The sequence below is a fragment of the Hyperoodon ampullatus genome (assembly GCF_949752795.1).
Source record: "Hyperoodon ampullatus genome assembly, chromosome: 14".
Lineage (NCBI taxonomy): Eukaryota > Metazoa > Chordata > Mammalia > Artiodactyla > Ziphiidae > Hyperoodon > Hyperoodon ampullatus.
Genome location: NC_136927.1, coordinates 87,094,401 through 87,122,145, shown reverse-complemented (window position 1 = coordinate 87,122,145; position 27,745 = coordinate 87,094,401). Strand labels below are relative to the sequence as shown.

Here is a 27,745-nt window from a genome sequence, read left to right as displayed (position 1 = left end):
TTACTGCTGGTAATTTCCGTACTGGCCCTGCAAGAGACCAAGACACAGATTACACCCCAACAGTCCTGCGTAAGAGGGTCCACACCCAAGGGTAAGACAGACTCCCCCACACACACACCCGCCAACACCCAGGATGAGAGGTGGAGGGAAAATAAAAGGCAAGCGACCAAACAGCCTCTGCCTGTTTCCACGAGGCAGGCAGATAAGCGGCCTTCCAGAAGCCACTCTCCAGGCTGCAGCTACTGATTTAGGTCAGAGGGCGGAAGAGGCTGGTTCACCCAGTCACACAGCAGCTCACTGTGCTGGGCCTGGTCCAGGTGCCTCAAGTCATGGCCCCACCCTGAGCCTGCCGTGAACAGGTCTGTAACGGGCTCCCCCAGCCACAGACGACACTGGCACCACTTCCGGCACACTCAGGGGAACATTCCAAACTGCTCTCTTCAAGGTCAGAAAGGTTTTCTCCTTAATTGCCCTGCCCTGGGCTTGTTTACTCGTGTTGAAAACTCATCGTCTAAGTATGACTGGTTCATTCTCTCTCTTCAGGGAGCAGGGTGAGAAGCATTTAAAAAAACAAAATACAGACCTTACCTATTCAGGTACCTGAGAAAAACATCCGTCTTCCATGTGGTGCCTTGAGATTTCATTAGCCGTGTAAACGGCCATTAGTGCCTATGACCCAGCACAAAAGGCCACTGATGGACAATCACCCCCTGCAAGGGGCTCTCTTCAAAGGAGGTTCCGAATATGCCCGGGATAAGTCTCCTCCCTCCCCACTGCCCTGCTCCTGGCCTGAGCTGCAGACGCCAAGGCTCCTCCTGACCGACTCACCTGAGACACACCTGGCCACCTCAGAACCTCTGCACGGCTGCGTCCCGTGGCTGGCTCACTCTCATCCTCACGTCCTGGCCCCACGGCACCTCCGCTGAGAGGCCCCAGACACTTACATTCACCCCTCATGGGTTTCTCTCCCACCAGGAGGGGCCGACATCCGTCATTTACCGCCCTTCTCCTCCACGCCTCCAGGTGGAAGTCAGAGGCATCTGAAGTTAAGCTTGATTTTCTCTCCACAGCCCTCTGCACCCCGAGAAATGGCAACTACCTCAAGCAGCCCAGGCCGAAATCCCTGGGGCCACCCCGACCCGCCTCTCCCGCACGCCCCAAGTCCAGTCCACCAGCAAATCCCGCTGGCACCACCTCTGAGAGCACCTAGAGTCCCGGAGACTCTCACCTCTCTCCAGCAGCCACTGTGCTGTCACCGAAGGCCCTGACAGCCTCCAGGGCCCCACCCCACGCAGAGCAGATCCTCGTCAGGTGGGCGAGGCCTCCCTGCCGTCCTGGGAGCCTGAACGGCTCTGCTCAGGTCTGACGGCCTCGCTGTCGCCCGAGAGGGCCTCCCCGACCTGGTCTGTGCCAGCCCTGCCACCCGTCGTTCCGTCCCTTTGCCCTCTGGGTCCTCTTCCCAGAACTACCTGCCGCTGCTCCATCCCGGTGCCAACAGCGCCCGGCTGTATCAGGCGAGATGCAAGCTCTAGAATCTGCCTAGTCGCCGTGGCCCCCAAGCGCGCACCAGACACCCGACGCTGCTAGGCACGCAGGAAACACCCGAGGTGTGAAAGGACAAGGACACAGAGCCAGCTGTGTCTGACCGAAGAGGTAATTTTTAAAAACCTTACAGGCTCAGAGAATTAACGTTCTGGAGGGACCCTGGGTGCCAGTTCACCCTGTGTTATTGTTTCTCTTGACCACAGGGGAAACCTTCGTCACGTCTGACGCACGCGGGGGCTGCAAGTCTGGAAACGGGCAGAAGGCTTGCCTGCTCGTAGCCGTAAGGCCGCTGCTGCTGGGCGGACGGGCCCGTCTGAGACGCTCGGTAGCTTCCGTACTGCTGGCCTTGTCCCTGCTGGTAGCTGGAGTACTGCGAGGGGGCGCCCTGGGCAGGCCCTAGAACACATGCGGGAGCCGTGAGACCACCCCATGCCCCCGTCCGCTCGAGCCCCTGACGCTGGCACCCGTTCTCCCTCCACATTAAGCCCGTGCAGTGAAAGCGCCACAGCTGGTGGCTGCACGGAGTCCCGCGTGGTTCGCAGCTGTGCTCCCACCCCCACCCGGATGGAGCCTGGGCCACTCTCAGCACCCCGGGCCTGCTTCCTGGGACCAGCTTACACCAGTCACGGTGGTCACTGTAAACACGAGAGTCAAACACACAGCAAATGGTGAAAACACGCGCGAGATGGTAATCGTGCCTCCAGAGCCTAAGTAGATGGTTTAGGAGAAACTGACAAAGGCCGAGTGTTTTTTCCAAAACTGGTTGTTTCTAGGGCTGGGGCAGGGGAAACACTGTGGTCCCAGAAAGAAGAAAGTGCTCTAAACCAAAAAGACGGGGCACGTCCAAGGGCCGCAGGCCCAACCTGAGCTCCCAAGAGGCAGGGCTGAGATGGTTTGAACAATAAAATAAAGAAGTTTGGATTGTAACTCAATGTGTAAAATCAATACCCGTGAGCACCTACCAATATAAATAAACGATCAATAACTAAGAGAATGGCGGAGAAGAGACCCATCTTCCCTACAGAAGAATTCCACACAATCTATGTAGACCAGCGGTCCCCAACCTTTTTGGCACCAGGGACAATTTTTCCACGGACGGGGGAGGAGGGGACGGCTCAGGCCATAATGCAAGCCACGCGGAGCGATGAGGAGCGGTGAGGAGCGGTGGGGAGCGACGCGGAGCGACGGGGAGCGACGGGGAGCGACGCGGGGCGACGCGGGGCGACGGGGAGCGACGGGGGGCGACGAGGAGCGGTGGGGGGCGGCGGGGGGCGACGGGGGGCGACGCGGGGCGACGGGGGGCGACGGGGAGCGACGGGGGGCGACGGGGGGCGACGGGGAGCGACGGGGGGCGACGGGGGGCGACGCGGGGCGACGGGGGGGCGACGGGGGGCGACGGGGGGCGACGGGGGGCGACGCGGGGCGACGCGGGGCGACGGGGGGCGACGGGGGGCGACGGGGGGCGACGGGGGGCGACGCGGGGCGACGGGGGGCGACGCGGGGCGACGGGGGGCGACGGGGGGCGACGCGGGGCGACGGGGGGGCGACGGGGGGCGACGCGGGGCGACGGGGGGCGACGGGGAGCGACGCGGAGCGACGCGGAGCGGTGGGGAGCGATGGGGAGCGGTGGGGAGCGGTGGGGAGCGATGAGGAGCGGCACATGAAGCTTGGCTCACTCGCCCACGGCTCACCTCCTGCTGTGCGGCCTGGTTCCTAACCGGCGCGGACCGGTACTGGTCCGAGGCCCGGGAGTTGGGGACCCGTGATGTACACAGTGCCCCCTTGAGTGGGGCTGGACCCAGTGACGCCAGAGTCTGGAGGAGGAGAGGGAAGGAAGCCCAACACTGGGGAGGCCTAGCAGACGCCCTTGACCATGTGACCAAGGCCAGACTCAACGGAGGCAAGTCATGCCCACAGGAGGGGACGCAAAGGCACTTGGCCGTGGTCTTCTTTCCAAAACTCAGAACCCAGGCCAGACAAACCCAACCTGAGGGGGGGCGTCTAGGAAGTGCCCAGCCAGCCCTCCTCAAAAGTGCCAAGGTCAAGAGGGACGAGGAAAGTCTGAGGAACGTTCGCAGCCCAAGGAGCTGTGGGGCTGATGTCATGTGGGATCCTGGACTGGTCCCGGACAGAGAAGGACATGCGGGAGAGCCAGTGAGATCCGAAGAAACTGGTTCAGTCCACGGCCACGCACCAACCTTGGTTTCTTAGCTGTGACCACAGGGCCCCAGTAATGGATGAGGTTAACCATGGGGGGACTCTCAGCTTTCCTAACAGCTTTTCCAGAAATCTACAACTGTTCCAAAGTAAGAAGCCTGCTGGGCGCCCACCGAATGACCGCGTTCCTGTGATGGACCCCCCCACTGCTTACCGTAGCCTTGCTGCTGCCCGGGGTAGCTCTGCTGGTTGGGGTACTGCTGCTGGGAGTATGTCTGCTGCTGGGCTGTGCCCTGCTGGTACCCCGCCTGCTGCTGGCTGTACTGTGAGTTTCCTGCAGAGGGAAGGAGACATGAGCTCATTTCCAGAGAGCAATGGCAGCTCTGCTGTCCCTCGAGGCATGGGCAGCTTTGGGTTCCCTAGACCGAGTCCACTGCTCCAGTACCTCTTCTTTTCCACAACAATTCAAATTATTTTGTTTTATTGGGTTGGCCAAAAAGCTCCTTCAGTTTTTAAGTAAAACTAAAACACAGTTTTCATTTTCACCAAGAACTTCATAGAACAATGTATTCACCGTTTTGTTCCACTACCTTCTGCCATTTTCCAGGTAACTTCATAATTCCATCTTCCCAAAACTTTTTATCCTTTTGAGCAAAGAACTGTTCCAGGTGCCTTTTACAGTCTTCCAGGGAATTGAAATTTTTTCCATTAAGGGAATTCTGTAAAAACTGAAAAAAATGGAAATCCAAAGGTGCAATGTCTGGTGGATATGGCAGATGAATCAGAACTTCCCAGCCGAGCTGTAACAGTTTTTGCCTGGTCATCAAAGAAACATGGGGTCTTGCATTATCCTGATGGAAGATTATGCATTTTCTGTTGACTAATGCTGGGCGCTTTTCGTCGAGTGCCACTTCCAGTTGGTCTAATTGGGAGCAGTACTTGTTGGAATTAATCGTTTGGTTTTCTGGAAGGAGCTCAGAATAGAGGACTCCCTTCCAGTCCCACCATATACACAACTTCACCTTCTTTGGATGAAGACCGGCCTTTGGTGTGGTTGTTGGTGGTTTATTTCGCTTGCCCCCTTATCTTCTTCCGTTCCACGTTACTGTACGGTATCCACTTTTCATCGCCTGTCACAATTAGTTTTAAAAACGGAACGTTTTGGTTACGTTTAAGTAGAGACTCACAAGAGGAAATACAGTCAAGAAGGTTTTTTTCGCTTAACTCATGTGGAACACAAACATCAAAGCGATTAACATAACCGAGCTGGTGCAAATGATTTTCAGAGATTGATTTGGATATTTTGAGTATGTCGGCTATCTCCCACGTGGTACAATGTTGATTGCTCTCAATTAATGTCTTGATTTGATCGCTATCAACTTCAACTGGTCTACCCGACCATGGGGCATCATCCAGCGAGAAATCTCCACATGAAACTTCACAAAGCACTTTTGACACGCTGGATCAGTCACAGCACCTTCTCCATAAAATGCACAAATCTTTTTTTGCATTCTGGTTGCGTTTTTACCTTTCTTGAAATAATAAAGCATAATAGGCCAAAAATGTTGCTTTTTTTTCTTCCATCTTCAATATTAAAATGGCTACACAAAAATACACCAGTTTTTTTTTTTTTTTTAATGCACAGATACGACAGCTGTCACATACAATCTAACAAAATTGTTTCAAATGAAGTTAAAGACAGCTAAGTGCTACTAGAGCCATCTTACAGGGAAACCGAATGAACTTTTTGGCCAATACAATACTTTCTCTTACTATCTTAATAGAAATACAAATATATCGCCAAAGTGAAGAGGTTAATGCAATTAAGACAAAGACCAACACCAGTGTTGTGGGTAAACTGTGTCCCCCAAAAGAGCTGTTGAGGTCCTGACCCCAGGAACCTGTGGCCTTATTTGTAAACAGGGTCTTTGCAGATGTAATTAGTTAAAGGGAGGTCATACAAGGTTAGGGTGGGCCCTAATCCAGTGACTGATGTCCTTGTAAGAAGAAGGAGATCTGGACACAGACACAGGAAAAGGCCGTATGATCCCCACAGTTCAAAGGGACCCCAGAAGTTTTGGGACACCCTCGTTTTATTGACAAACGTGCAAGCCAGGGTTCCAGCTCAGACCTATAATGTGTTTTCCTGTGACTTTATGAATGAAAAGAGGCAGACGTTTGCCCCTGTGTTCTGCATCTATATGTGGGTACAGTCCCAGAGATGTTTTAGGTTCACTTACTTTTTCTTTTCCCAGAGAAAATGGCTTAATTCTCATTTTCAAAACTCTAACCCAGCACCCGTGCTAAAAGCCTCATTTTGGAAGAAAGCTCATGGTAAGAAAACAATTTGGGAGAGCAGTAAACGTATTACCAAATAATTACCAACAGTTCAGAGGGAGTATTGGGGACTTCCCTGGTGGTGCAGGGGTTAAGAATCCGCCTGCCAATGCAGGGGACACGGGTTCGAGCCTTGGTCCGGGAAGATCCCACATGCCGCGGAGCAACTAAGCCCATGCGCCACAACTACTGAGCCTGCGCTCTAGAGCCCGCGAGCCACAGCTGCTGAGCCCACGTGCCACAACTACTGAAGCCCGCGTGCCTAGAGCCCGTGCTCCGCAACAGGAGAGGCCACTGCAGTGAGAAGCCCGCACACTGCAACGAAGAGTAGCCCCCACTCGCCGCAACTAGAGAAAGCCCGTGCACAGCAAAGAAGACCCAATGCAGCCAAAAATAAATAAATAAAATAAATAAATTTTTTAAAAAAGAGGGAGTATTAACAACCATTTAAAAATCTTTCTACACGTGTAATGGAAAAGAACCTAAAAAAAGAATATATATATACGTGTGTCTCTGTGTGTGTGTGTGTGTATAACTGAATCACTTTGCTGTACAGCTGAAACACAACATTGTAAATCGACTATATTTAAATAAAACTTTAAAAATAAATAAATAAAAATCTTGCTACGAAGTCTTCATAATGCAGGTCTTAAGAGTTTTAGATTGGTGTAGAGACTAAATTCCATTCCGTTTTCAAAACACCTTTATAAGAAGACCAATTTAAGTTTAGTTTCATCGTTTTCTTCAAAACCACAGTGTCTGGCCTTTAACCGCAGAGTGTGGGTCTTCCTCTGCACGAGACCCCACCCTCTAGCAGGAGCAGGCGGGGCGAGGGGACCCGGGGTGTTTACCCCCTGTGGCGCCAGACAGCCTGGAAAGCAGGGCTGCTCGGGGTTTTCTTGTTCTTGTCTTTGTTTTTAGTTAATTAAGTTTTTTTTTTTTAATTGAATTTTTTTATTTTTATTTATTTATTTTTTTTGCGGTACGCGGGCCTCTCACTGTTGTGGCCTCTCCCGTTGCGGAGCACAGGCTCCAGACGTGCAGGCTCAGCGGCCATGGCTCATGGGCCTAGCCGCTCCGCGGCATGTGGGATCTTCCCGGACTGGGGCACGAACCCGTGTCCCCTGCATCGGCAGGCGGACTCTCAACCACTGCGCCACCAGGGAAGCCCCTAATTAAGTTTTTTATAGATTTTTTTTCATTTAAAAAATTTTTATTTTATTGTTTATTTATTTATTTTTGGCTGCATTGGGTCCTCATTGCTGGGTGCGGGCTCTCTCTAGTGGCGGCGAGCAGAGGCTGCTCTTCTTTGCAGTGCGCGGGCTTCTCACTGCGGTGGCTTCTCTTGTTGCGAAGCACGGGCTCTAGGCACATGGGCTTCAGTAGTTGTGGCTCACGGGCTCTAGAGTGCAGGCTCAGTAGTTGTGGCACGTGGGCTCAGTAGTTGCGGCGTGCAGGCTCAGTAGTTGTGGCACGCAGACTCAGTAGTTGTGGCACGTGAGCTCAATAGTTGCGGCACATGGGCTCTAGATCGCAGGCTTAACAGTTGTGGCGCACAGGCTTAGTTGCTCTACAGCATGTGGGATCTTCCCAGACCAGGGCTCGAACCCGTGTCCCCTGCACTGGCAGACGGATTCTTAACCACTGCACCAACCAGGGAAGTCCAGTAAAATGTAAGTATTTGAAAACTGGGGTCCTGATAACGTACATTTTAAAATAACAGCTTTATTGAGGGCGAATTCATGTAGAAAGGCTTAAAACCCCATAAGGAAGTTCAATTTCCAGCTGCGCAGAACAATGAAGGAACACACGCTCTACAGCACAGGAGCTCTTCTCCAAGGTGGGCTCTGAGGAATCTGCTGGGTTTTCTGATTGGTCACCATCTAAGGAAACACCTTGACAGCTTTTCCCTCCTCACAACCATGACCGGTCCCAGCAACAATGGCCGATGGGACGGCCGATGGCCAAGGAGGCGTCAGTGACCAGTGGAGACCCAGGTTCACTGTCTTTGTGAGAAACGCATCGGAGAAATTCATCAGAGACTTGGCAGGTTTTCTCCAGGGTTTCAGAGTTTTGGGGTCGGTCTGCATAGTCTCATGTCTTACAGCCCCTTTCCTCTTTCTAGGATAACGGGTAAAGGAGCTAATTCACAGCAGCAGCCGCCATGGCCTAGACACAGCAGGTGTGCAGGGGGTGAGAAGCCGACGCAACTCTCACGCACCCAGGAAAACCTTCTGACCCGGGGCCAAATCCCAGTAGAAGACGGACCTGTATGGACAACTCTGAAAGGAGAGAGGCAGCACTCCTTTGAACAAGCCTCAGCGATTCTCAGGAGGGTTTCGTGGGAGCAGCAGAGCGGGGGAGCCCAGACTGCTCTTCCTAGAACAGCCTGGGACAGTGACGGCAGCTCCAGGGCCTTCCCTCCACCACCGGCAGGTACAACGACTTCTCTTGTTTTTCGTTTCCTTTTCATTTGTTTCTGTCTTTAAGAATCTTGCAACATTCTGTGACGTGGCCGTGAAAAAAGGAACCACTTACTTGTGAAAGAAGAGGCTGGTGTTGTCATTAAACACGGCAGGACCGTGGCCGTAGAACAGCCAGAGGCGCTAATGCACAAGGGTGACCGACCCGTCTACACAACCTCGTCGCCAAGCAAAGATGAGCCTCAGGGACCCGCGTGGCAGCTGTTTGGGGCGGAGCCGTCCCCACCATCCCCAACGCCCGATCACAGTCACCGTCGCCATGGGGAGAAACGCCCCAAACAGCGGTGCTGCAGCCCCAGGACTGGGGGGTATGGGCGGGTCTGGGGGGCCACAGGGTTAGTGTTTTGATTTTCAGTAAGTTTGACTTCTAAGTGGGCGATTCAGAAATAAAAAAACAAACCAAGTCCGTCTTCAACAGGTCTGGAGAGGAAGGCCCCCACCCCCGCCCGGCCTCATCATCTCCATCGCTGTCCCAGGTATTTCTCCAGAGGCTGTTTGTGGTGTGTGTGCTCTTAGCGCCCTTTATTTTATGCAGCAGGTGACACCCAGACACCCTGGTCCTGTACACCTGGCATGACCCGGGGGAGCATGCCACAGAAGCGCCCTGGACATGTCACAGCGGACACTGGCTCCATCCAGCCTTTGCTCCTGCAAACCTCACGGACAGGAAATGCCATGGGGACTTCCAGGTTTCCTCTGTAGTGGCCCCGACAGCAAGTGTCCCGCTCGGCTGGGTCGGCCATGCCCTGGCCCCTTCCTGACACTGGTCCTCTCATTCCGGGGACCCCACAGGGCTCCTGCCAGATACCACCTCCTGTGCACAACCCCAGGACCAGCCGCCCGTGCCCCTCGAGGTTCCCCATCCCGCTGGGGGACAAGTCTAATGACTAGAAAGTTCTTTCTGTTGGCTTCAGGCGACCCTCTTATTGCTCCCACCCAACACCCTGCCCCTCTCAGGGCCACAGGCCACTTAGCGCCCAGTCCTCTCAGAGCAAACTGCCCCCCGCACCTCTCACCCTAAACAAGACCCGGCAGGCCACCGGCTGCGGTATGGCCGGTACCGTGTTAACACATGCAGGGGTCATTAACAAGGTGGAACACAATGCTTCCAGGTCCAGGAGGAAACTGTGTCATGTGCCACACTCGCCTTAAAAGAAGTCACTGAATGTTTTAGCAAACTCCTCATCAATTATGAAAGACAAGCGTACGTAACCCAAAGCGAGGGTACAGAACTCTGCACTTCAGACTTCAACAAGCTTGTCCCAGGGAGCAGCACGCGAGGCAGGCGGGGGCCCCTCCCGTGGAGGAGGCTGAGCCCCGCTCTCCTGGAGGGGGAGGGGAAGTGGGGAGTTGGTGTTTACTGGGGACAGGGTGTCCCTTTGGGAAGGCGAGAAGGCTCTGAGATGACGCGGTGATGATGGTGGTCGCACAAGAGTGTGAATGTGCTTAGTGCCGCTGAACTGTGCACTTAAAAATGGTTAAAATGGTAAATTTTACGTTTTTTACAACTTAAAAAGTCACCCCAAAAGTCACATTTTCGAGTCACCTGTTCTGTACGTATCATCTGTCTTTTCCTCTCCGGGCCCCTGGCAGCCTTGCCATTGTCCCCAATCCTGACGTCCAGACCAAGGCCCAGGACCACGCCACCCTGTGAGCTTAATGGCTCCTATCCTCTCGGGGCCCCTGGGGCGGTGGGAAGTCCCCGCACCCGAGAACCGTGTGAGAAACGACTATGCCTGTTTCTTCCCAAATCCATGTTTGGTGACGTCACCTCGGTGGCTTTATCGGCGCCCGGCCCCCATCTCCATACGCCCCACGCCCGTCGGACCCGGAACCAGAGGCCCGGTCGCCTTACCGCCCTCGTAGTAGTGCTGCGTGGACTCCTCAAACGACCGGTCGTAACTCTGCTCTGTGTAGGACGCTGGCTGGTAGGCATAATCGCCATGTCCTGCAAGCAAACAGGGTGCCCTGCAGTCAGCGGAGGCCCTGGCTGTCCAGACCCAGGAGAGACCGCGTGAACTCAGCCGTCGGGTCAGGAGACCCCGGCGCTGGGCACGGTCCGGTTTCCCTAGACGGAACCCATGGGGGCACTTCCTACCGTCTGGCAGCCGCGGTTCCCTTACTTTAAAGTGCAGACGGCTGCCTGCTCCTCGGGGCGGTGTGAGGATCAACAAGCCACGGTTTACAGAGTGTACTCGGTGCCCAACGCGTGACACGCACGTGGATGTCAGCTCTTAATGTCGCTACATGGTCACCATCCCCGCGCCGGCTCCCTTCGGAGTGCGTGACACCTCGTGAGGCCCGGCCACCATTCCACAGAGGGGTCACGGCTTGCCCTGCCCTGGTCTTGGCCACCTCCCCAGCGCCAGACCTGCTCACTCACCCCTGCCTGGGGGGTCCTCCCCAAATCCCACCCGTCCTCTGTGGCCATGTTAAATGCCCCCTCCACAAACCCTGGGGCCATTTAGAGATGCCTGAAAGGTGACACGGAAAAGGAAAATAAGCTGCAGGAGTTGTAACTAAGCAGCCAGGAGGAGAGTGTTACGAGACAGTCAGCTCATGTTTGTCACCTTCCTGAAAGCATCTCACAATGAGCTCGTGTCCATCCTCAGGACGTTTATGTCCATCCAGAGGACTGCGCACCCAGCCCCAGGGGGGCCGGTGCCAGAAGCTTCTCTCAGCAGAGACCAGCCACCCACCCCCAAAGGGGACTCTGGGTGCTTTGCTGGCAGATGTCGGGGGCTCTGGGGTCTGAATTGGGAACGACCAGCGAGCAGCGGATGGAAGCCACTGCAGCCTCACCGTCAGGGTAGTACTGCTGGCTCATGGGCTCCGAGGCGGCCTGGCCGTGGCCATATTGCTCGCCGCCGTAGTACTCCTCCTGGCCCAGGTACTGCTGGGACGAGCCTAGGGGACAGCACCGGACGTCACCTCCCCGAGCCCCAGAACCTCCCCAACAGGCCCCCCGATCAGAGGACACTCCACCAGGCCCGCCAGGGGACACAGGGAGGCCTGCCCCACGTACTGCGCACACTGCCCCTCCCCCACCGGTTCCCTGCACCGGGGGCGGGGCCTCACCTTGCTGGGAGGGCCGGTAGGGCGCCATGGGCCGCTGCCCCATCATGCTGCCCGCCTGCCCGCTCTGGCCCATCATGGCCATGGACTGGCCCTGGTAGTGCTGGCTCCCGCCCTGTGCCGCGCTGTAGTGGGACGAGGCTGCCTGCTGGTGCATCATGGACACTGGGGGACACGACAGACCCCGCGTAACCCAAGAAGCTCCCGGGCGGCACCCCGCAGACCCGCCTGAGCCCTCCTCCCGGGCTGGGCCTGTGCAGCTCCGCCCCGCGAGGCCACGCGGGCGACTCATAAAATGTGAAAGGCCGGCCCCCACGCCCCTAACTCCCCAAGGCTAGTACCAGAGGAGCCTATCGCCTCGCCCTCCCCCGAGCCTGGGTGTCGAAGGCTCCGGCTCCGGTGGGGGCCCCGCCTGCCTGTCCTTTCCTGCCACCCCTGCTCGGGACCCTCCAGGGCAGCACCGTCCAGCACAGGGGGACGTGAGCCACGTCGGAGAATGGGAAGAAACAGGGGAAAATCTATTTCAGTGACGTTTTATTTGACTCAATATATCCAAACTAGATTGTTTTCAATATGTAATTAACGTAGCGAGAGCTAAGGAGACACTTCACATTCTCTTTTTCTGTTCTAAGCCTTTGAACCCCGGTGCGCCTGACTCTCGTGGGACACCCCGGTTGGGACCTGACGCTTCCCAAGTGCTCAAGGCCCCGCAGCCCCACCTGCCCCTCAGCCTCCCACTCCTGTGCGCTGGCCGCCACCCAGTCCTCCCAGCGGGGCGGCTGCCGGCCCTCCTCAGAGCCTCCCCTGAAGCCGCCCAGCCCCCGCCCCGCCCCCGCCCCGCCCCTCGCTCGGGAGCTGCCGGAGGAGGGTGGCCCTGGGGACCACACTGGCCTGCGCTGGAGGGGGCGGGGCCTCTGGGGGCAGTACCTGGGTTGGACTGCATGTTGATGCTGGCCCGGGACACGTAGCTGCTGATGGCGCCCTGGCCCTGCAGGGGGATGGTCTGCGAGGCCGGTCCCGAGTGGCTGTAGCCGGGCCCCGAGCCGTGGCCGCTGCCGGACATGCTCATGGAGGTGGTGGGCAGCGTGCTCTGCGCCGTCTGCTGCAGGGTCACGTGGTTCGGACCTGCCAGGGCGGGGGGGGCGGTGCTGAAACCCACCAAAGACCACCTCTGACGGCAGCCCTGGCCTCGCGCGAGGGCGCCCCCCCGCCCCCCCGGGCCAGCTTCCTTCACGCGGCTGTGGGGAGGGAGGCTGACCACAGTCAAGGGCGCAACGGGCGAGGGACACGGGCACGTGACCAGGAAACGCACACACGTGCTGAGCGCGCAGAGGGGCTGCCTCCTCCCCGTTACCTTATCAGTGGTTCCCGACGGCTAGTGGCGGTTCTCCACCCAAGGACAGGAGCCCCACACGGAAGCCCGCGCTCTGAGGTGACGCAGCCCCAGTTCGCAGGGGACCTGGAATAGGGGCCTTATCCCTCCGCGTGTCACCCCGAGCACGTGCGCCTGCAGCAGGGCCTCCGGGAGGAGAGGGTCCCCACCGCGGCGGCCGGCCACCCGGGAGCCCAGTCGGTGACCCCGTTGTTCCCCGGAACCAACCCAGAGCCCAGCGCGCCCAGGGCCGCTCACCGTTGCCGATCTGGGCCTGCATGAGGGAGGATGGTGGCAGGCCCGCGCCGATGGCGTCGCTGAGGCTGCCCTGGGAGTGCAGGCCCTGGCCCGAGCCGCTCTGGGACAGCCCTCCGGGGCCCAGCGCCAGGCTCTGGGTTGGCGGCTGTGGCAGCGGGAAGGGCACCGAGAGGGTTAGCGTGGAGAGTGGCCACCAGGAGCCGCTCCGGGGGCTCAGCCACCCTGAGACCCACAGCCGTACTCCATGGCCGCCGGCCAGCACCTCCAGGGTGGGACGCCGCCCTCACGCAGCTGGACGCCGCCGACGGCCGGCCCGGACACCTCAGGCCAAGACGGAAATGCTATGCCAAGCGTTCCCCGGGCTATCAACACACACTTGGAGGTTCAAAGCCGGGCCCCCCTTTCCTGGGACTCAGGGAGCTGCGTCCACCTCACCTTACCCACACCCGTCCCCACCCCTCTTGGTCTCAGCTGGCCAGCCGTCTCTGGCCCTCACACCCGCTGTGCCCCAGGGCACTTGCACAGCCTGTCCTGTGCCTCAGCACCAGGTTCCCAGGGTGCTACCCCCCCACCCCCAAGCCCACCTCTGATCACAGGAGGCAGACAGGAGATGGAGCTTACCAGTGACCCCTGGCAACCTCATCTCCCAGATCTGGACCAAAGAGCAGCCCCGAAGGTTTGGACAATACTGTCTACACCTGGGCCCCCCACCCCGTGGCAGGCACTCACGGCGGGCAGCAGGGACTGCATGTTCTGGTTAGAATCCGCAATCGTGGCCAGGTAGACCAGGTTCCGGTGCAGGATCTGCTGGTACCTGCAGGCGAAGGCGCAGTTGAGGGGGAGGAGGCTGCCCTGCCCTGCAGCCAAGCCCCTCCCCGGGGAGGGGGGTGCGTGGGCAGGCGGCACAGTGCTCTGCGGTCCAGGATGGTGGGGGGAGACCCCCAACCTGGTGGCCAAGGGGGAGCGGCTACCGGGTCTGTTCAGAGAATGGGGGGGGCGGGCCGGGGGGGCGGGCCCGGGGGACACAGGAGGGGCTGCCAGGGCACGAGCCTCCTCGGGCGGACCCGGCACTGAGCTAACTGGATACCCCAGCCCCTGCAGAGGCACTCAGTGCCCGGCCCTGGGATCACACGAGGTCCCACCTGGAGGAGCTTGCTGTCCCCTGGTGCGGCTGGCCTGGGCCCCCCCAGTGGTCCCCTCTCCCCCACACTCCCACTTCCCTCCAAACCTGCCCAGCTCTCCCTGAGGAGCCACCCAGGGGAGCTGACCCAGCAGCTTAGCTGACCCCGAGGCCCCACTCGCTCAGGCCACCAAGCCCCAGAGGCAGCCGGGAGGGGCACGGGCAGCCACGGCCACTCACTGGGTGCACTCAGCCGTCTTGCCCTTGCTCTGATAGTCCAGGATACACTGGATCAGGTGGTGGTTCTCATCCAGCATCTGAAGGAGAAGCAGACGTGAGCGGGGGAACACGGTGCGTCCGCGGGCGGCCCGTTGCGGGGCTCGTGAGCCCCGGCTCACGGCTCACGAGGCCCAGCGGTGCCCGTCAGCAGAACTGCCCCCTCACGGCCCCAGCCAGCAGGGCCGAGCACTTTCCACATCCCTGTGCCAAGCACGCAGCCCTGCAGGCGCCAGGGCCCATCCCTCCCCCCCACCCCCGCCCTGCGCCCCCAGTCCAGGTTCTCACTCCGCACAGGAAACCCACAGCCTGCAGGACCCGTTTTCTAGGGCCCTTGGCCCCGGTGCTTCTGTCCAGCAAGGGTGGACCCGGAGTCTGGAGTGTGAGGCCCACAAATCACGGCCACACGGTGGGGACTCCGGTGGCGGGGGGAAGCCTGCACCCCTGCGAGCATCTCCTAGACCCACAAAGCTGCTGCTCCAGGACGGCCACTTGGCGACAGCACCTGGGTGGCCCACGGAGACCAGGAGGGGACAGAGGCTGCAGAAGAGGGAGGAAGGTCGCGTGGGAGCATGGGAGGGGCCGCACATGGCCGGCCAGGAGGCCTGGCGTGGACACTCCCCACCTGGACGCGGGAGGGGGTGGGGGGACCCAAGCGCCAAGGGCCTGCCCTGTCACGGCCCCGCTCGCCTCTCCCTCCCCGCTCAGCCCCTGAGCCTTCAGGGTTGATTTCCCTTGTTCGGGTTTTTTTAGTTATAACCTCCTCCTCTATGCTTGAGTGTTTTCTCCCCACTGTGGAGATGGATGCCCAAATTCAGCCATTCCCCACCCTGGCCAAGGAGCCGGCCCAAGACGGAACCACCAGAGGGCGCTCTGGGCTGGGGCTGCCGGTGGAGCCCACCCATAGGCAGGCGATCAAACCCAGGGGGACTGGGCATCCCGGCCGTTTGTCCAGGAAGACTTCTCCAGATGAATTAAGAAAGGAAAACCACCACCAAAGGCCATGTCCTCTCCCTCTCAGAGCCACCCTTAAAAGGCTCCACGGGCTCTACCTCCTGGCCTCACGATGCCTGGCAGGAATCCTCTCCCAAGGCCACACACTCCGCACGCACGGATGTCCATTTCAGCGTCATTCGTGTCAGCTCGAAAAAGGGGGGACGCCAAATGCTCAATGACGGGATGACTTAAGCAATGACAGGAAACCACAGGATGAGTTGTTAACCAGACATTACGAAAGTCTTTGTAGTTTTTACAAGCAGGAGAAAATGTTACGCTGTTAGGATTTTTTTTTTTTAAGCAAGGTACTAACTTCACTGAGATGAAGTTTTCCATAACTTCACCTCAGTGAAGTTATGGAAAAAAGACCAGGACACGCTGCGGGGAGGATGGCGGGCTGGGTGTGCGCTGAGGTCCAAACCCTCCCAGACCTGGCTGGTGGGAAAGGGATGAAGACAGTAACCCTTCACCAGGACAAAGTGAACACAGCTGAGACAGCAGCGCAGGCAGCAGGATTCTAGAAGCGGAAGCAACTGGAAGAGCAAGAACTGAATTAGCAGAACCCAGGGTGCCAGATGTGACACAGACCCACACTGGGGACCCACCAGGCTTGGGAGGGTTGAGACTCTGGGACCTTCCCCACAGCTACTTGGCAGGAGTCCCCAAGGGGGGATTCAGGGAAAATGACCAGCCCGGGAGGAAAGTGCCAGACATCGAGAGCAGGGGGACACCTCTAGCCAAGACCTCAGATGGATGACCCGCACCAGCGTTTCCCGGAAGCCTGTAAATTAGATCCAACAAAACCAGCGACAGAGGCCAAAAGCTGGGGGAGACGAAGATTATGCAAGAAGGAAACTTAAAGTACAAAAAGAAAGAAAACCCAACTACTATTAATGTCCTCAAAGATAAAAGAAGTTATTGGATCTATTTTTTAAAAAAAAAAACATGCTATTAAACAGAACAGAGAACAAAAAGAGCTCTGGGGTATTTAAAATAAATCGACCACAGCAAAAAAATCGACAGAAGAGTTGGAACATGAAGTAGTAGAAAACTCCTAGACAGCGGAGCAAAAGACTGATGTAGAAAACAGAAAGGGTAATGAAATTGAAGAACAATCCAAATGGCCAAAAACAATTCTTCTAGGACTTTCAGAAAGACAGGAAGGAAGAAAGTCATCCCAAAATAATTGTTCAAGGGACTTCCCTGGTGGTCCAGTGGTAAAGAATCCGCCTTCCAATGCAGGGGACACGGGTTCGACCCCTGGTCTGGGAACTAAGATCCCACATGCCATGGGGCAACTAAGCCCGCACGCCTCAACTAGAGAGCCTGCAGGCCGCAAACTACAGAGTCCATGCCCTCTGGAGCCCGTGCACCATAACCAGAGAAGAGAAAATCGGCATGCTACAACTAGAGAGAGAAAAAATCTGCACACCACAACTAGAGAGCAGCCCGTGCGCCACAACGAAGAATCCGCGCCACAATGAAAGGTCCCGCATGCCGCAACTAAGACCCGATGCAGCCAAAAAAATAAAATAAATAAATAAAATGTATAAAAAACAAAAATAATTGTTCACGACTTTTCCTCAGAACTTGAAGGATGTGAGCGTCCAGATGGAAAGGTTCTCAAAGGGCCCAGCCTGACAGACACACTGGGTCACAGAAAGGTCCTAAAAATGAGTGGAGTGAAAAGCACAGTACTGAGCGCCTCCACACAGGACAGAAGCTTCGGGCAGCCAAGGAGCAGTGACCCAACTGCAAGGGAGACTCTACAGGAGTGACAGCAGGATCAAAAGCAGGAACCCCTGAGTGATGACCAAACCCTTGAGAGACTTCCAGAGGAGGGATGACAGGACTTGAGAGAGACCTCACGGGGGAGATGCCCGGTCCTGAAGGAGACTTTCGGAGGAGGGGTGACCTGATCCCGAGAGAGACCCCGGAGGAGGGATGGTGCAAAGCTGAGGAGGGATGAACCGATCCTGAGGGAGACTTCCTGAAGACGGATGGCCCGAATCAGTCAGAGGCTTCCTAAGGAGGGACACCCCTATCCTTGGAGAGACTTTCTGAGAGGGATGACCCAATCCCCAGGGAGACTTCCTGAAGACAATGACCTGACACTGAGGGAGACTTTCGGAAAAGTCATGACCCGATCCTGTGGGGGAGGTTCTGAGGAGGGATGACCCCATCCTGAGAGAGCTTTCCTGAGGAAGGATTAGCCAATTCTGACGGGGACTTTCTGAAAAGGATAACCTGACTAAAGGTGTCTTTCAGAGGAGAAAGACTGACAGACTACCTGAGCTGAGGAGGCTTCCATGGCTGGAAGAAAGTCTGGGATAAACTAGCGAGAAGTGATTCGAAAGAAAGTGAGGGGGCTTCCCTGGTGGCGCAGGGGTTAAGAATCCGCCTGCCAGTGCAGGAGACATGGGTTCGAGCCCTGGTCCAGGAAGATCCCACATGCCGCAGGGCAACTAAGCCCGTGCACCACAACTACTGAGCCCGCGTGCCACAACTACTGAGCCCGCGCGCCTAGAGACCCTGCTCCGCAACGAGAAGCCACTGCAATGAGAAGCCTGTGCACCACAATGAAGAGTAGCCCCCGCTCACTGCAACTAGAGAAAGCCCGTGCGCAGCAATGAAGAAACAAAGCAGCCAAAGATAAATAAATAAAAATAAATAAATTTATTTTTTTTAAAAAGTGAGATTGCCAACTGCAGGGAAAAGAAAAGACTGGGCAGGAAAAATGATCATGTGATCCTGCATGGAACAACAGTTTTTTGGGGTTTTTTTGCGGTACGCAGGCCTCTCACTGTTGTGGCCTCTCCCGTTGCGGAGCACAGGCTCCGGACGCGCAGGCTCAGCAGCCATGGCTCACGGGCCCAGCCGCTCCGCGGCATATGGGATCTTCCCGGACCAGGGCATGAACCCGTGTCCCCTGAATCGGCAGGTGGACTCTCAACCACTGCGCCACCAGGGAAGCCCTGGAACAACAGTTTTATCATCAGAGCCAGAGGTGAATCTAATCCCAACCACCAGGAAGTCATACTGGGGCAACGGGAGCACAGGTGTGTGGTGGGGGAGGGGCATGCAAATGAGCCAAGGCCCCCTTTTCCAACATCATCATGTGAGGCCAACAAATGTTATGGACTTTGGGAGGTCATTAGGTTCAGATGAGGTCACGGGGGTGGAGCCCCCATCAGGAGGTCACTGCCCTTGTGAGAAGGAGACAACACCAGAGCCTCCTCCGTCTGCTGTGTGAAGACAGCGAGAAGATGACGGTCTGCAAGCCAGGGAGCAGGTCCTCGCTGGGAATCAACTCTGCCACCAGCTTGGTCTCGGACTTCCAGCCGCCTGGCTGTGACTAATGAATGTCCATGGTATTCTGTTATCATAGCCTGAGTGGATTAAGTCAACAGACAATGCTTAAAGCTAAAAGCATTCAAGAAGTAGCCACTTGGTTTAGTAATGATGAGAGCCAGAGGGTGCTGCTGGGAGGTGGGGAACAGCACAGGGGTGGAAGAATGACCCTAATTTGTAATACAAGCTCCACAGCACTATTTGATTCTGTATGTGCAGGCAGGGTTTTGATGAGTAACCTCATCTAACCTAAAAACAAGAAATACGTGACAGGAGGGAAACCCTGGCTCTCTCCAGATTGGAGATTACAAATACAGATTTTACTTCTTATATGCATTTGTGTTCACTGAAATTTCTAAGAGAGGCATTTGTTACTGTTATCATTTAAAAGGTGATTTTATTATTTTTTTTTAAAGTTTCTTTTTTTGATCTTTAAAATTTTTTTACTTAATTTTTTCCTTTTTTCTATTTCTTTAATATTGGAGTATAGCTGATTTACAATATTGTGTAAAAGGTGATTTCAAAGTGTCTGGGATTGCCGGGGCTGGGTGGGTCCAGGGGCTTACCTACTCTTCTCTCTACCTGGTGTGTGTCTAAAAATGTGTATCCCTAGCACATAGCTGAAAAATAAAGACACCACTTACACTGACGGGAAGATTAACAATCTACTTCTTCATGTACTTGTTGCTGTCTCCTGAGCTTTCTCACAGGTGATTCTGTGTATTCCTGCACCAGAAGGCACATCCCTCACTCTCTGCCCTCTTGGGAAGCCTGATTTTCTATAGATTCAGGGGTGACGGGGCAGGTGATGTCGCAGAGAAAGGCTCTGAAGCCTGAGGGCTGAAACCCAAGTGCCAGGCGTGGCCCAGGGCCTCCGGAGGCGAGGATGCTGGGGGCAGAGAGTAGAGACGGTGGCCACACCATCTGGAAGAACTGGAGCTCAGCATCGAGGGCCACAGCCGCCGAGTGGTGGTGAGATCCCCATCTCTGAAGGCCCGTCCTAGGCCCAGGCAAGCATGGCAGAGAGGCGGCCCGACCCCGTTCACGCTCACAGCGGAGCAGGTGGCAGGCGGCCGGAGCTGGGGAGAGATGGCCGTGGGCACACGTCTGCTTGGTGCCACAGGCGGCAGCGTGTCGATCATGATTTTAGCAGCGGACACCCCGGTGGGCACCCAGGGACGGCATCTGGGCCGTGGCTGGAAAGCTGACCGGGACTGCGCCGGTGGAGGTGAGAGGAAGCGCAGCCCAGGTGGAGGCGACAGCACAGGTAAGAGGCCTGGTGGAGCAGGGTGCGTCCAGAAACGGAGACAAAGTTCCAGGAACCTGGGGAAGAGGGCGTGGCACGTCGGAGACGGGGAACGGTGGGGCAGCTGGGGGACAGGGAGTCCTGTGCCCAGCAAAGAGGGTGACTTTCTGAACCTCAGCCTGGGCTGACTGCAGAGGCTGATAGGACCAAGGTGGGGGACAGGGAGTCCTGTGCCCAGCAAAGAGGGTGACTTTCTGAACCTCAGCCTGGGCTGACTGCAGAGGCTGATAGGACCAAGGTCACAACACACATGGGCGCATCCGTTACCCGCTACTGCATCACAAACATCCCCATGTGCTGTGGTGAAAGCAACAGTTCCTTAGTTCTCGTGATTCTGGGCTGTCAGGGTGGGTCTGCTGCGGGTCTCACACGGGCTCAGCACTGGGGTCAGTTCGGGGCTCCTTCTGCACGCGGCCATCCTGGTGGTCTCAGGACTCCGAGAGGGCACCCGAAAGCACAGGCCTCACACCAAGCCTCCGTCGTGCTGGCGGACGTCTCAGTGGTCAGAGCATCACAAAGCCAAGCCCAGTGTCCCCATGGGGGCGGGAACACGGGTGCAGACCCAGGGGGTGTCCTTCCTTGGCTGCTGTTTCTGTGACAATTGACCACAGGCTTTACAAGGGACTGGACTCGGCTGTGAGGGAACTGATGACCAACGTGAGAGCTCCGCTGCCCGTGGGCCTGCCGGGCCGTGAGGACACGCAGGCGAGGACACAGGGTCCGGCTCAGGGGACATGTCTGGGGCTGCGGGCGCCACACGTGGGGTCCAGACTGGGTGGGTGAGGGAGTGAGGATGACAGGGAACTGGGAGGGCGAGGGACTGGGGGTCCCAGAGACCACAAAGAGCTGGGCTGGGGCCACCGGGGGAACCTGGGTGACGATCTCTGAAGGGGGAGTGGCCCCTCATGACAACCCTGGAATAGGGGCCACAGAGGGGCCTGGAAGCCCTGAGGCTTGCTGCTGAGGGGGGCTCAGGTCACCCCACAGTGGGCAGAAAGACCCTTGACAACCTCCCTGTGGCTGTTTTTGTAATTAACAAAGGTTGCTGCCCTTTAAGCGGGAAGAGGTTCAGGACTGGCCGCAGTCCAGGCAGCCCCAAGGGAAGGGTGGGCCTTGCACCTCCCACCCTCGGCTGCCATTCCAGCCAACCTCGGATAGTTCTGGAAGCATCCCCTGCCCCCCGCCCCCGCTGTGTGCACACAGGGAACATTCCCGTCCCGCTGGTCTCCCATCCTCCCTGATATCTTGGAGACTGTCCCGTTTCAGCCACAAAGATGCCCCCCTCGTTGTTTCCGAGGCTCCAGAGAATTCCACGGAACAGACAAACACGTGGTACTCAGTCGGTCTCCGGCTTCTGTAGCTACAAACAAGGCCACAGTGCATGCCCCCCACACACGGGGTGGACTCCACGTGAGATCATTCCTGGGAACCACCCGAGGCATGAGAGGGACAAGCCCGGGGCCAGCTGGAGAGCTGGGTGAGCGTCACCAGGTGGCTCAACCCTTCTTCCCACCGCAGCTCTCAGGGCCGACGTTGCTAATCGATCAGGGCTGCTTCTCCCCAGCACACGGGAAGCCACCACCGCAGGGGACGCACGAGCTGCGCCGCAGACTCTGCTGATGGACGCTGACAGGACCCCTTCGAACATTTACCTGATTGGAGAATCCGTGAAGCAGGTGTGTGGGTTTCAAAAAACCCCAAACGTTACTCCCGTGGTGTCCCTGGGAGGGGCTGGCCCCCGCCTCGTGGTCCTACCTGTGTCTGACACACGTGTTCAACTTCCAAAGACTCTAAGACACGTTAACGTGGACACAACTGCAAACACATGTCCACCTTCCTCAAGCGACTCGGGGCCACCTCCTGTCTCGGTCACCGCCGCTCCGCCCCCGAGAGCGCGGCTCCTCCGCCTCCTCACACGACCCTGGACTCCAGGTGGTTTCCTGTGGTTTGGAATCTCCTCCCCTTCAGAATCCACTCATCACTTCCAGTCAAGGGTCCAATCAAAAGGCTGAGACCGTCACTTGCAAGGTCACGTGCCATCCTGTGCCAAGTGATCACCTCTAACCACAAGCGCGACGACGATGATGATGATGACGACGACGACATCATCCTCCTTAAAACAAGGAACCTGAGGCCCAGAAGGGGCTGGGCTGTGCACTGTTACAGCTGAATGAGAGTCTGAACCCAGGAAACCACGCCCCCCAGCTCCACGGGACTCCACCCTCACCCCATCCCAAGGGCCCACGGCCCACTGCCCATCCTCCACCCCTGCAACAAAAAGAACCCTGAGCAGCCCCGGTGCAATCGCCCATCTGCTCAGGACCGGGACCACGTTTCAGGAGCCTTTGCTGCACAAACATCACATCTAGCACCTTCTCCCTGGAGCCTTTTGACTCCTGTCATGTTCACGCGGCAGGGTGTGCAGTCGTGGTGCCCGCCACAGATCAGGAGGTCCAGGCTGGCCCGACTCTGCCCAGGTCCTGCAACTTGGGGACATCAGCACCAGGGCCCCTTCGCTCCGGGGGTGGGACGGCAGCTCCTACTTGCAGCCCGGGGATCGCAGGTGACTCCCAGCACAGAGGCCGGTGCCCAGGCCCTGACCACTGGCCCAGGGAACAGGCTAGGGGCACAGGGCCGGGCAGTGGGGACACCTCGAGTGAGTGTCACAGGGCCCCTGACTGCGGCCCCTCCCTCCGCCTCCAGACTCTGGAAGACAGACACAGCCCTGGAAGAGGCAGGCGACTGCTTTAGGAAGGGATGGGTGGACTTTACCCAGGTGCTTGCATCGTCCACCAGAGGGCACCCAGGGCAACACCTGCGTTGGAGCAGCACCTGCAGGAGGGCTCTGTGCCAGGTTTCACTGGGCAGAGGGGACAGAGGCCTGGCGGTGGCTGTTCCCTCCCGGAGGATACACTTCCCCACCTGCAGGGGCTGCACTCAGAGCCCTCGGGGCAGGTTCAAGTGTGCTCAGGGGCAGCGCCCTGGCCCGGGTCCCATCCCCGCCCCTCCCCAGGGCTGGGCCCAAGGACCAGAGTGAAGGGACACCATCACTGCCATCCCTGGAGACCCTTCCCAGGTTCTGCTCACTGGGGAGAAAGCGCTTTCAGAAATGATTAATTAGCCAAGTTCGTGGGACTCTCAGAGTCCCCAGGCCATCCTCAACCGTGAAAGCAGCTCGAATATTTTATTTATTTATTTATTTATTTATTTATTTATTTATTTTCAGTACGCAGGCCTCTCACTGTTGTGGCCTCTCCCGTTGCGGAGCACAGGCTCCGGACGCGCAGGCTCAGCGGCCATGGCTCATGGGCCCAGCTGCTCCACGGCATGTGGGATCTTCCCGGACCGGGGCACGAACCCACGTCCCCTGCATCGGCAGGCAGACTCTCAACCACTGCACCACCAGGGAAGCCCAACTCGAATATTTTAAATGGTCAATTTACCTCCCTTACGAATTAGCCTACACATTCTTTTAATATTTATTTGATCGCTCCGGGTCTTAGCTGCGGCAGGCAGGCTCCTCAGTCTCAGCACGTGGGCTCCTTAGTTGCAGCATGCATGCGGGGTCTAGTTCCCTGACCAGGGCTCGAAGCCGGGCCCCCTGCACCGGGAGCGAGGAATCTTAACCACTGCGCCGCCAGGGAAGCCCCTGTCCCACATTCTCTAAGAGAAGTTTCAGGTCTGAGAGAGCACAGGGCATCCCCCTGCAACCCAGATGGCCATCCCTTACCCCTGTGCGCCCACCCCTGCCCCTGGGCACAGAGGACGCGGGGGCCAGGCCGCCGCCCTGTTGGTCTCACTCTCCCGTGCCAGACCCATACCAGCTGCCCACCTGTCCTGCAGTTCCCGTGGAGCCTGTCTCCCCCTGCACGAGGTGCTGTGGGTACAGAGGGACAAGCCACCATTCCCGCTCTCCGGCCAAGGAAACAAATTAAGGAAACCAATACAAACAGTAATGACAAAACTTACATTTATTAAGCAAGTACTATGTGCTACGCGGCAACAAGGCCCCCCCACGGCAGCCGAGGCCCGCTCCCGGGGGCCCCTCCAACGTGCCCCAGCCCAGCTGTGCGGCCCGCGGAGACGGCGGCAGCCCCACCCCCACCGGTGGCGTCTGGAGCACGGCCTCTGGTCCCAAACCAGGGCGAGCAGCGCAGGGCAGGTTCCGGCCTGCAGGCCAGCTGGCCAGCTACAGGGCCACTGGAGTTTGCTGAGACACGGCTCACCTCCACCTCAGGACCTCTGGCAAAGTCACATCCCCTGTGGTTCTCACCTGCGTCGCACCTGCACTAATGCTATGCTTGGTCACCACAAGCAAAACCACCTGAGCACGCAGCCCAGGCGCCCCAGATCAGGCTGGCTCTCCCACTCCCCCCAGTTTTGGCGCCTGTACCTGCTCCCTGCAGACCAAAGGCAGGACCACCCAAGACTTCCTCAATCTTTGAGACCCTTCCTACCGCTGCTCCTTGGTTCTCCTTGTCTGGTACACCCCTCCCCCACGCATCCTCTTTTACGAGTGAACTGTGTCTCTCAAAATGATACGTTCAAGTCCTAACTCCCAGTGTCTGTGATCAGGGCCTTATTTGGAAATAGGGTCTTTGCAAATGTAATCAACTTACATTTGAGGTCACACGGATTCGGGTGGGCCCTAAATCTTGTGACTGGTGTCCTTATGAGAAAAGGGAAATTGGACACAGAGACACACACAGGAAGAGGGGCCACACGAAGATGGAGGCAGAGGTGGGGGGGACGCATCTGCGAGACGAGGAGCTCCAAGGGCGGCCAGCAAACCCCAGAAGCTCAGAGGAAAGCCTGGAACAGATCCTCCCTCGGAACCCCAGAAAGGAACCAACCCTGCCAACACCATGACTTCGGACTTCTGGCCCCTGGAACTGTAAGAAAATTAATTTCTGCTGTTTTAAACTACCCCGTTTGTGGTCATCTGTTACGGCAGCCACAGGAAGCGAATACAACTGCCTATCCCAAACACTTGCACTAATGGAACCAGTGTCACAGATGCTCCAGCATGTACCAGACACTGACTATGCCGGACACTGGGCCAACCTGGGGACACAACAAGAACAGGTCAGCGACAGGAAAACCTGGGAGCCCAAGTGATGTGTCAAAGTGCTGTACTCACCACATGACTGCCAAGGGGGCATGAGGAGGGGACATTTCAGTGGGGCCTTGAAGGCTGAGTAGGAGTTTGCCGGGCAGGCTCCTATCCAAACATACTCTAAGGACATGAGTATACTTCTTGCTCTCTTACTACCTTGCGTGCTTCCAAGGAACCCCTGGCTTTTCTCCATGCTCTGAGCATGAGCACGTGCTGTGGACACAGAGTGTAGAACACGGACCTCTCATGCCCTCTCAGGACACCACTAAAAGAGCCCCGGGTCTGTATATTTACGGACAAAACACCAAGGTGAGTACACAGACTGCGAGCCCTATCAGGTCAAATCAGGTGACAGCCTAAGGTGAAGACCCATCTCCAAAGGTCAGCAGGCAGATTTTCTGCCCCGGGATGCAGTCTTTCTGATCTGAGGTTTGGAAGCAGTGCTCCAACACACACTTTTGCCTGGAGACTTCGGGGAGCTTTAATAGGGGCTGGGTGCAAAGAGCAAAGTGCAAATAACTGGATGAATGTTGACGCCAAGGCACCTTCAGGAACAGTGACTACACTCATCACACTTAAACTCCAAAAACCAGGGTCCTCAGAGGCCCTTGGGCTGCCAGCGTGTGCATCTGAGCCACAATGCTTGACTCCGCCCAGCCCATTGTCCCACACGGAAGTCACTGTCGGGGCAGAGACCCTCAGAGACCCTAGAGCCGCTGTCTGGGTTTGACTCCTGCTCCACCACTTGGCAGTGGGCACTCAGCCTCCCTATACCTGTCCCCTGATTGATAAAATGCGCATGACGATAACCACCACAAGCAAGTAAATGAACTAAGACCTGCAAAGCCCTCAGAATAAGGCCTGGTATACAGTAAGCACCCCATAAGTGTTGACTAAACAAATAAAAACACCCCACTTTTAAACCTGTATTTCTCTTGCTCCTCAAGTCATTTCTTTCCTATTTAGCGTTTACTGGGGCTTCTCATTTGTCAAAACCAGTCACAGCAAAAGTAGTCTCAAAATAGCCAAGAGGCTGAGAACAAGTCCCCCAGGTCCTGTCACGTCATCAAGGAAGAAGGGCTATGACCATCAAGGTGAGTCCCTTGGGGAAAAAGGAGGCTCGTGGAAACCAAGGGATACTGCCAAGGACCCCAGATTAGAAAAGAAAACAACGTAGCTACCAAAGACACTGAGAAAATTCAAACGGGAACGACTAACACCCCCTTTCTTCTGAGCTTATCTTTTAAACACAAACAGTAGGAAAATTTAAATCTCAATTTCAAAACTTAAGACTTTGCTAAAGGTGCCCCCAAACCCAGGAGAAGGTTATCTCTAGAAAACCACGAGGCCAAACTTACAGAACGCGGGCAAGGCTGTAAAGCGAATCTGTAAAGTTTCTGTTAGGTGAGAAGGCTGGCCAGGTGTCATGCTGAAAAACAATTTGACACGCGAATAAGGGCGGCGAAGCTTGGCCAGCAGGTCAGCCCCGAGGTGTCGCGCGCTCCTTAAAGGGCTGCGTGTCTGCTGGAACGTCGTCCCACACTCTGGATGCGCCCCTTTGTGCCTCGGACTGCCAACACCTAAGGCGGCGGGCGTGGCCGGGTCCCCGTCTCCCCATGCGCCCCGTGGCGCCTCCACCAGTCAAGCTGCGCGCAGGGACCGGGGACGCCCACCTCGCAGAGCCACGGCTTTCGCCAGCCAGCCGGGTCCCCTTAGCGCGCCGAGCAGCCAGCGGACACCATCCCGCGGGCACCCGGTCCCGCCGCCTTGCGCCCCTGCCCGCAGACCCTGGTCCCGAAAGCGGCGGGTCCCCACTGTGCCCGGCGCGGCCCGGGGTCGTTCACGGCTTGGCTCCGCCGACACCACCCCGAGGGCCGCCCCACGCCCCCGCCCAGGCTGGCGCACACCGGCCGCGAAGCGCGCGCCGGGCCACGGCGGGGTCGCGGCGGTCGGCTGCGCCCCGGCTTTGTTCGAGCCCCGCGCCCGCCGCCTGCCCTCGACCCGGCCCGGCACCCACCGGCACCCACCCGCACCCCGCGGCCCCGCAGCCCCGGCCCGCGGCCCCCATCCCACCTTCTGGATGGTTTGCTGCGTGACCTCCCCTTTGCCTCTCGGCCGGGCGGACGCGAAGGCCACCGACATGGTCGTGCGTGCGGGATCAGCCCGAGATCATCGGGGTTTATTCTCCGGCTGCTCTCGGCGGCCAGAGGCGCTCATTCTCCGCAGTCGCTGGGGGGCGGGGGGCAGGGGGGCGCCGCGCCGTGGGCTCGCCCGCCCCTGCGCCGCCGCGTCGCCCTCGGGCCCGCCGCGCCGCCGCCCCGCCCACCGCCTCAGCCCGAGGACGAGCCCCACA

At 57.5% G+C, this 27,745-nt stretch overlaps 1 protein-coding gene across 1 annotated transcript; it reads right to left on the bottom strand.

Moving 5' to 3' along the window:
* SS18L1 (SS18L1 subunit of BAF chromatin remodeling complex) lies at positions 1-27,534 on the bottom strand (the record flags this gene model as incomplete). Its single annotated transcript, XM_079720197.1, has 11 exons — positions 1-27; positions 1,814-1,941; positions 3,917-4,036; positions 10,378-10,470; positions 11,325-11,429; positions 11,601-11,762; positions 12,525-12,722; positions 13,228-13,372; positions 13,957-14,041; positions 14,588-14,664; positions 27,466-27,534. 11 exons carry the CDS (start codon positions 27,532-27,534, stop codon positions 1-3), a joined length of 1,209 nt encoding a protein of 402 aa, XP_079576323.1.
* Positions 27,535-27,745: the final 211 nt, after the last annotated feature.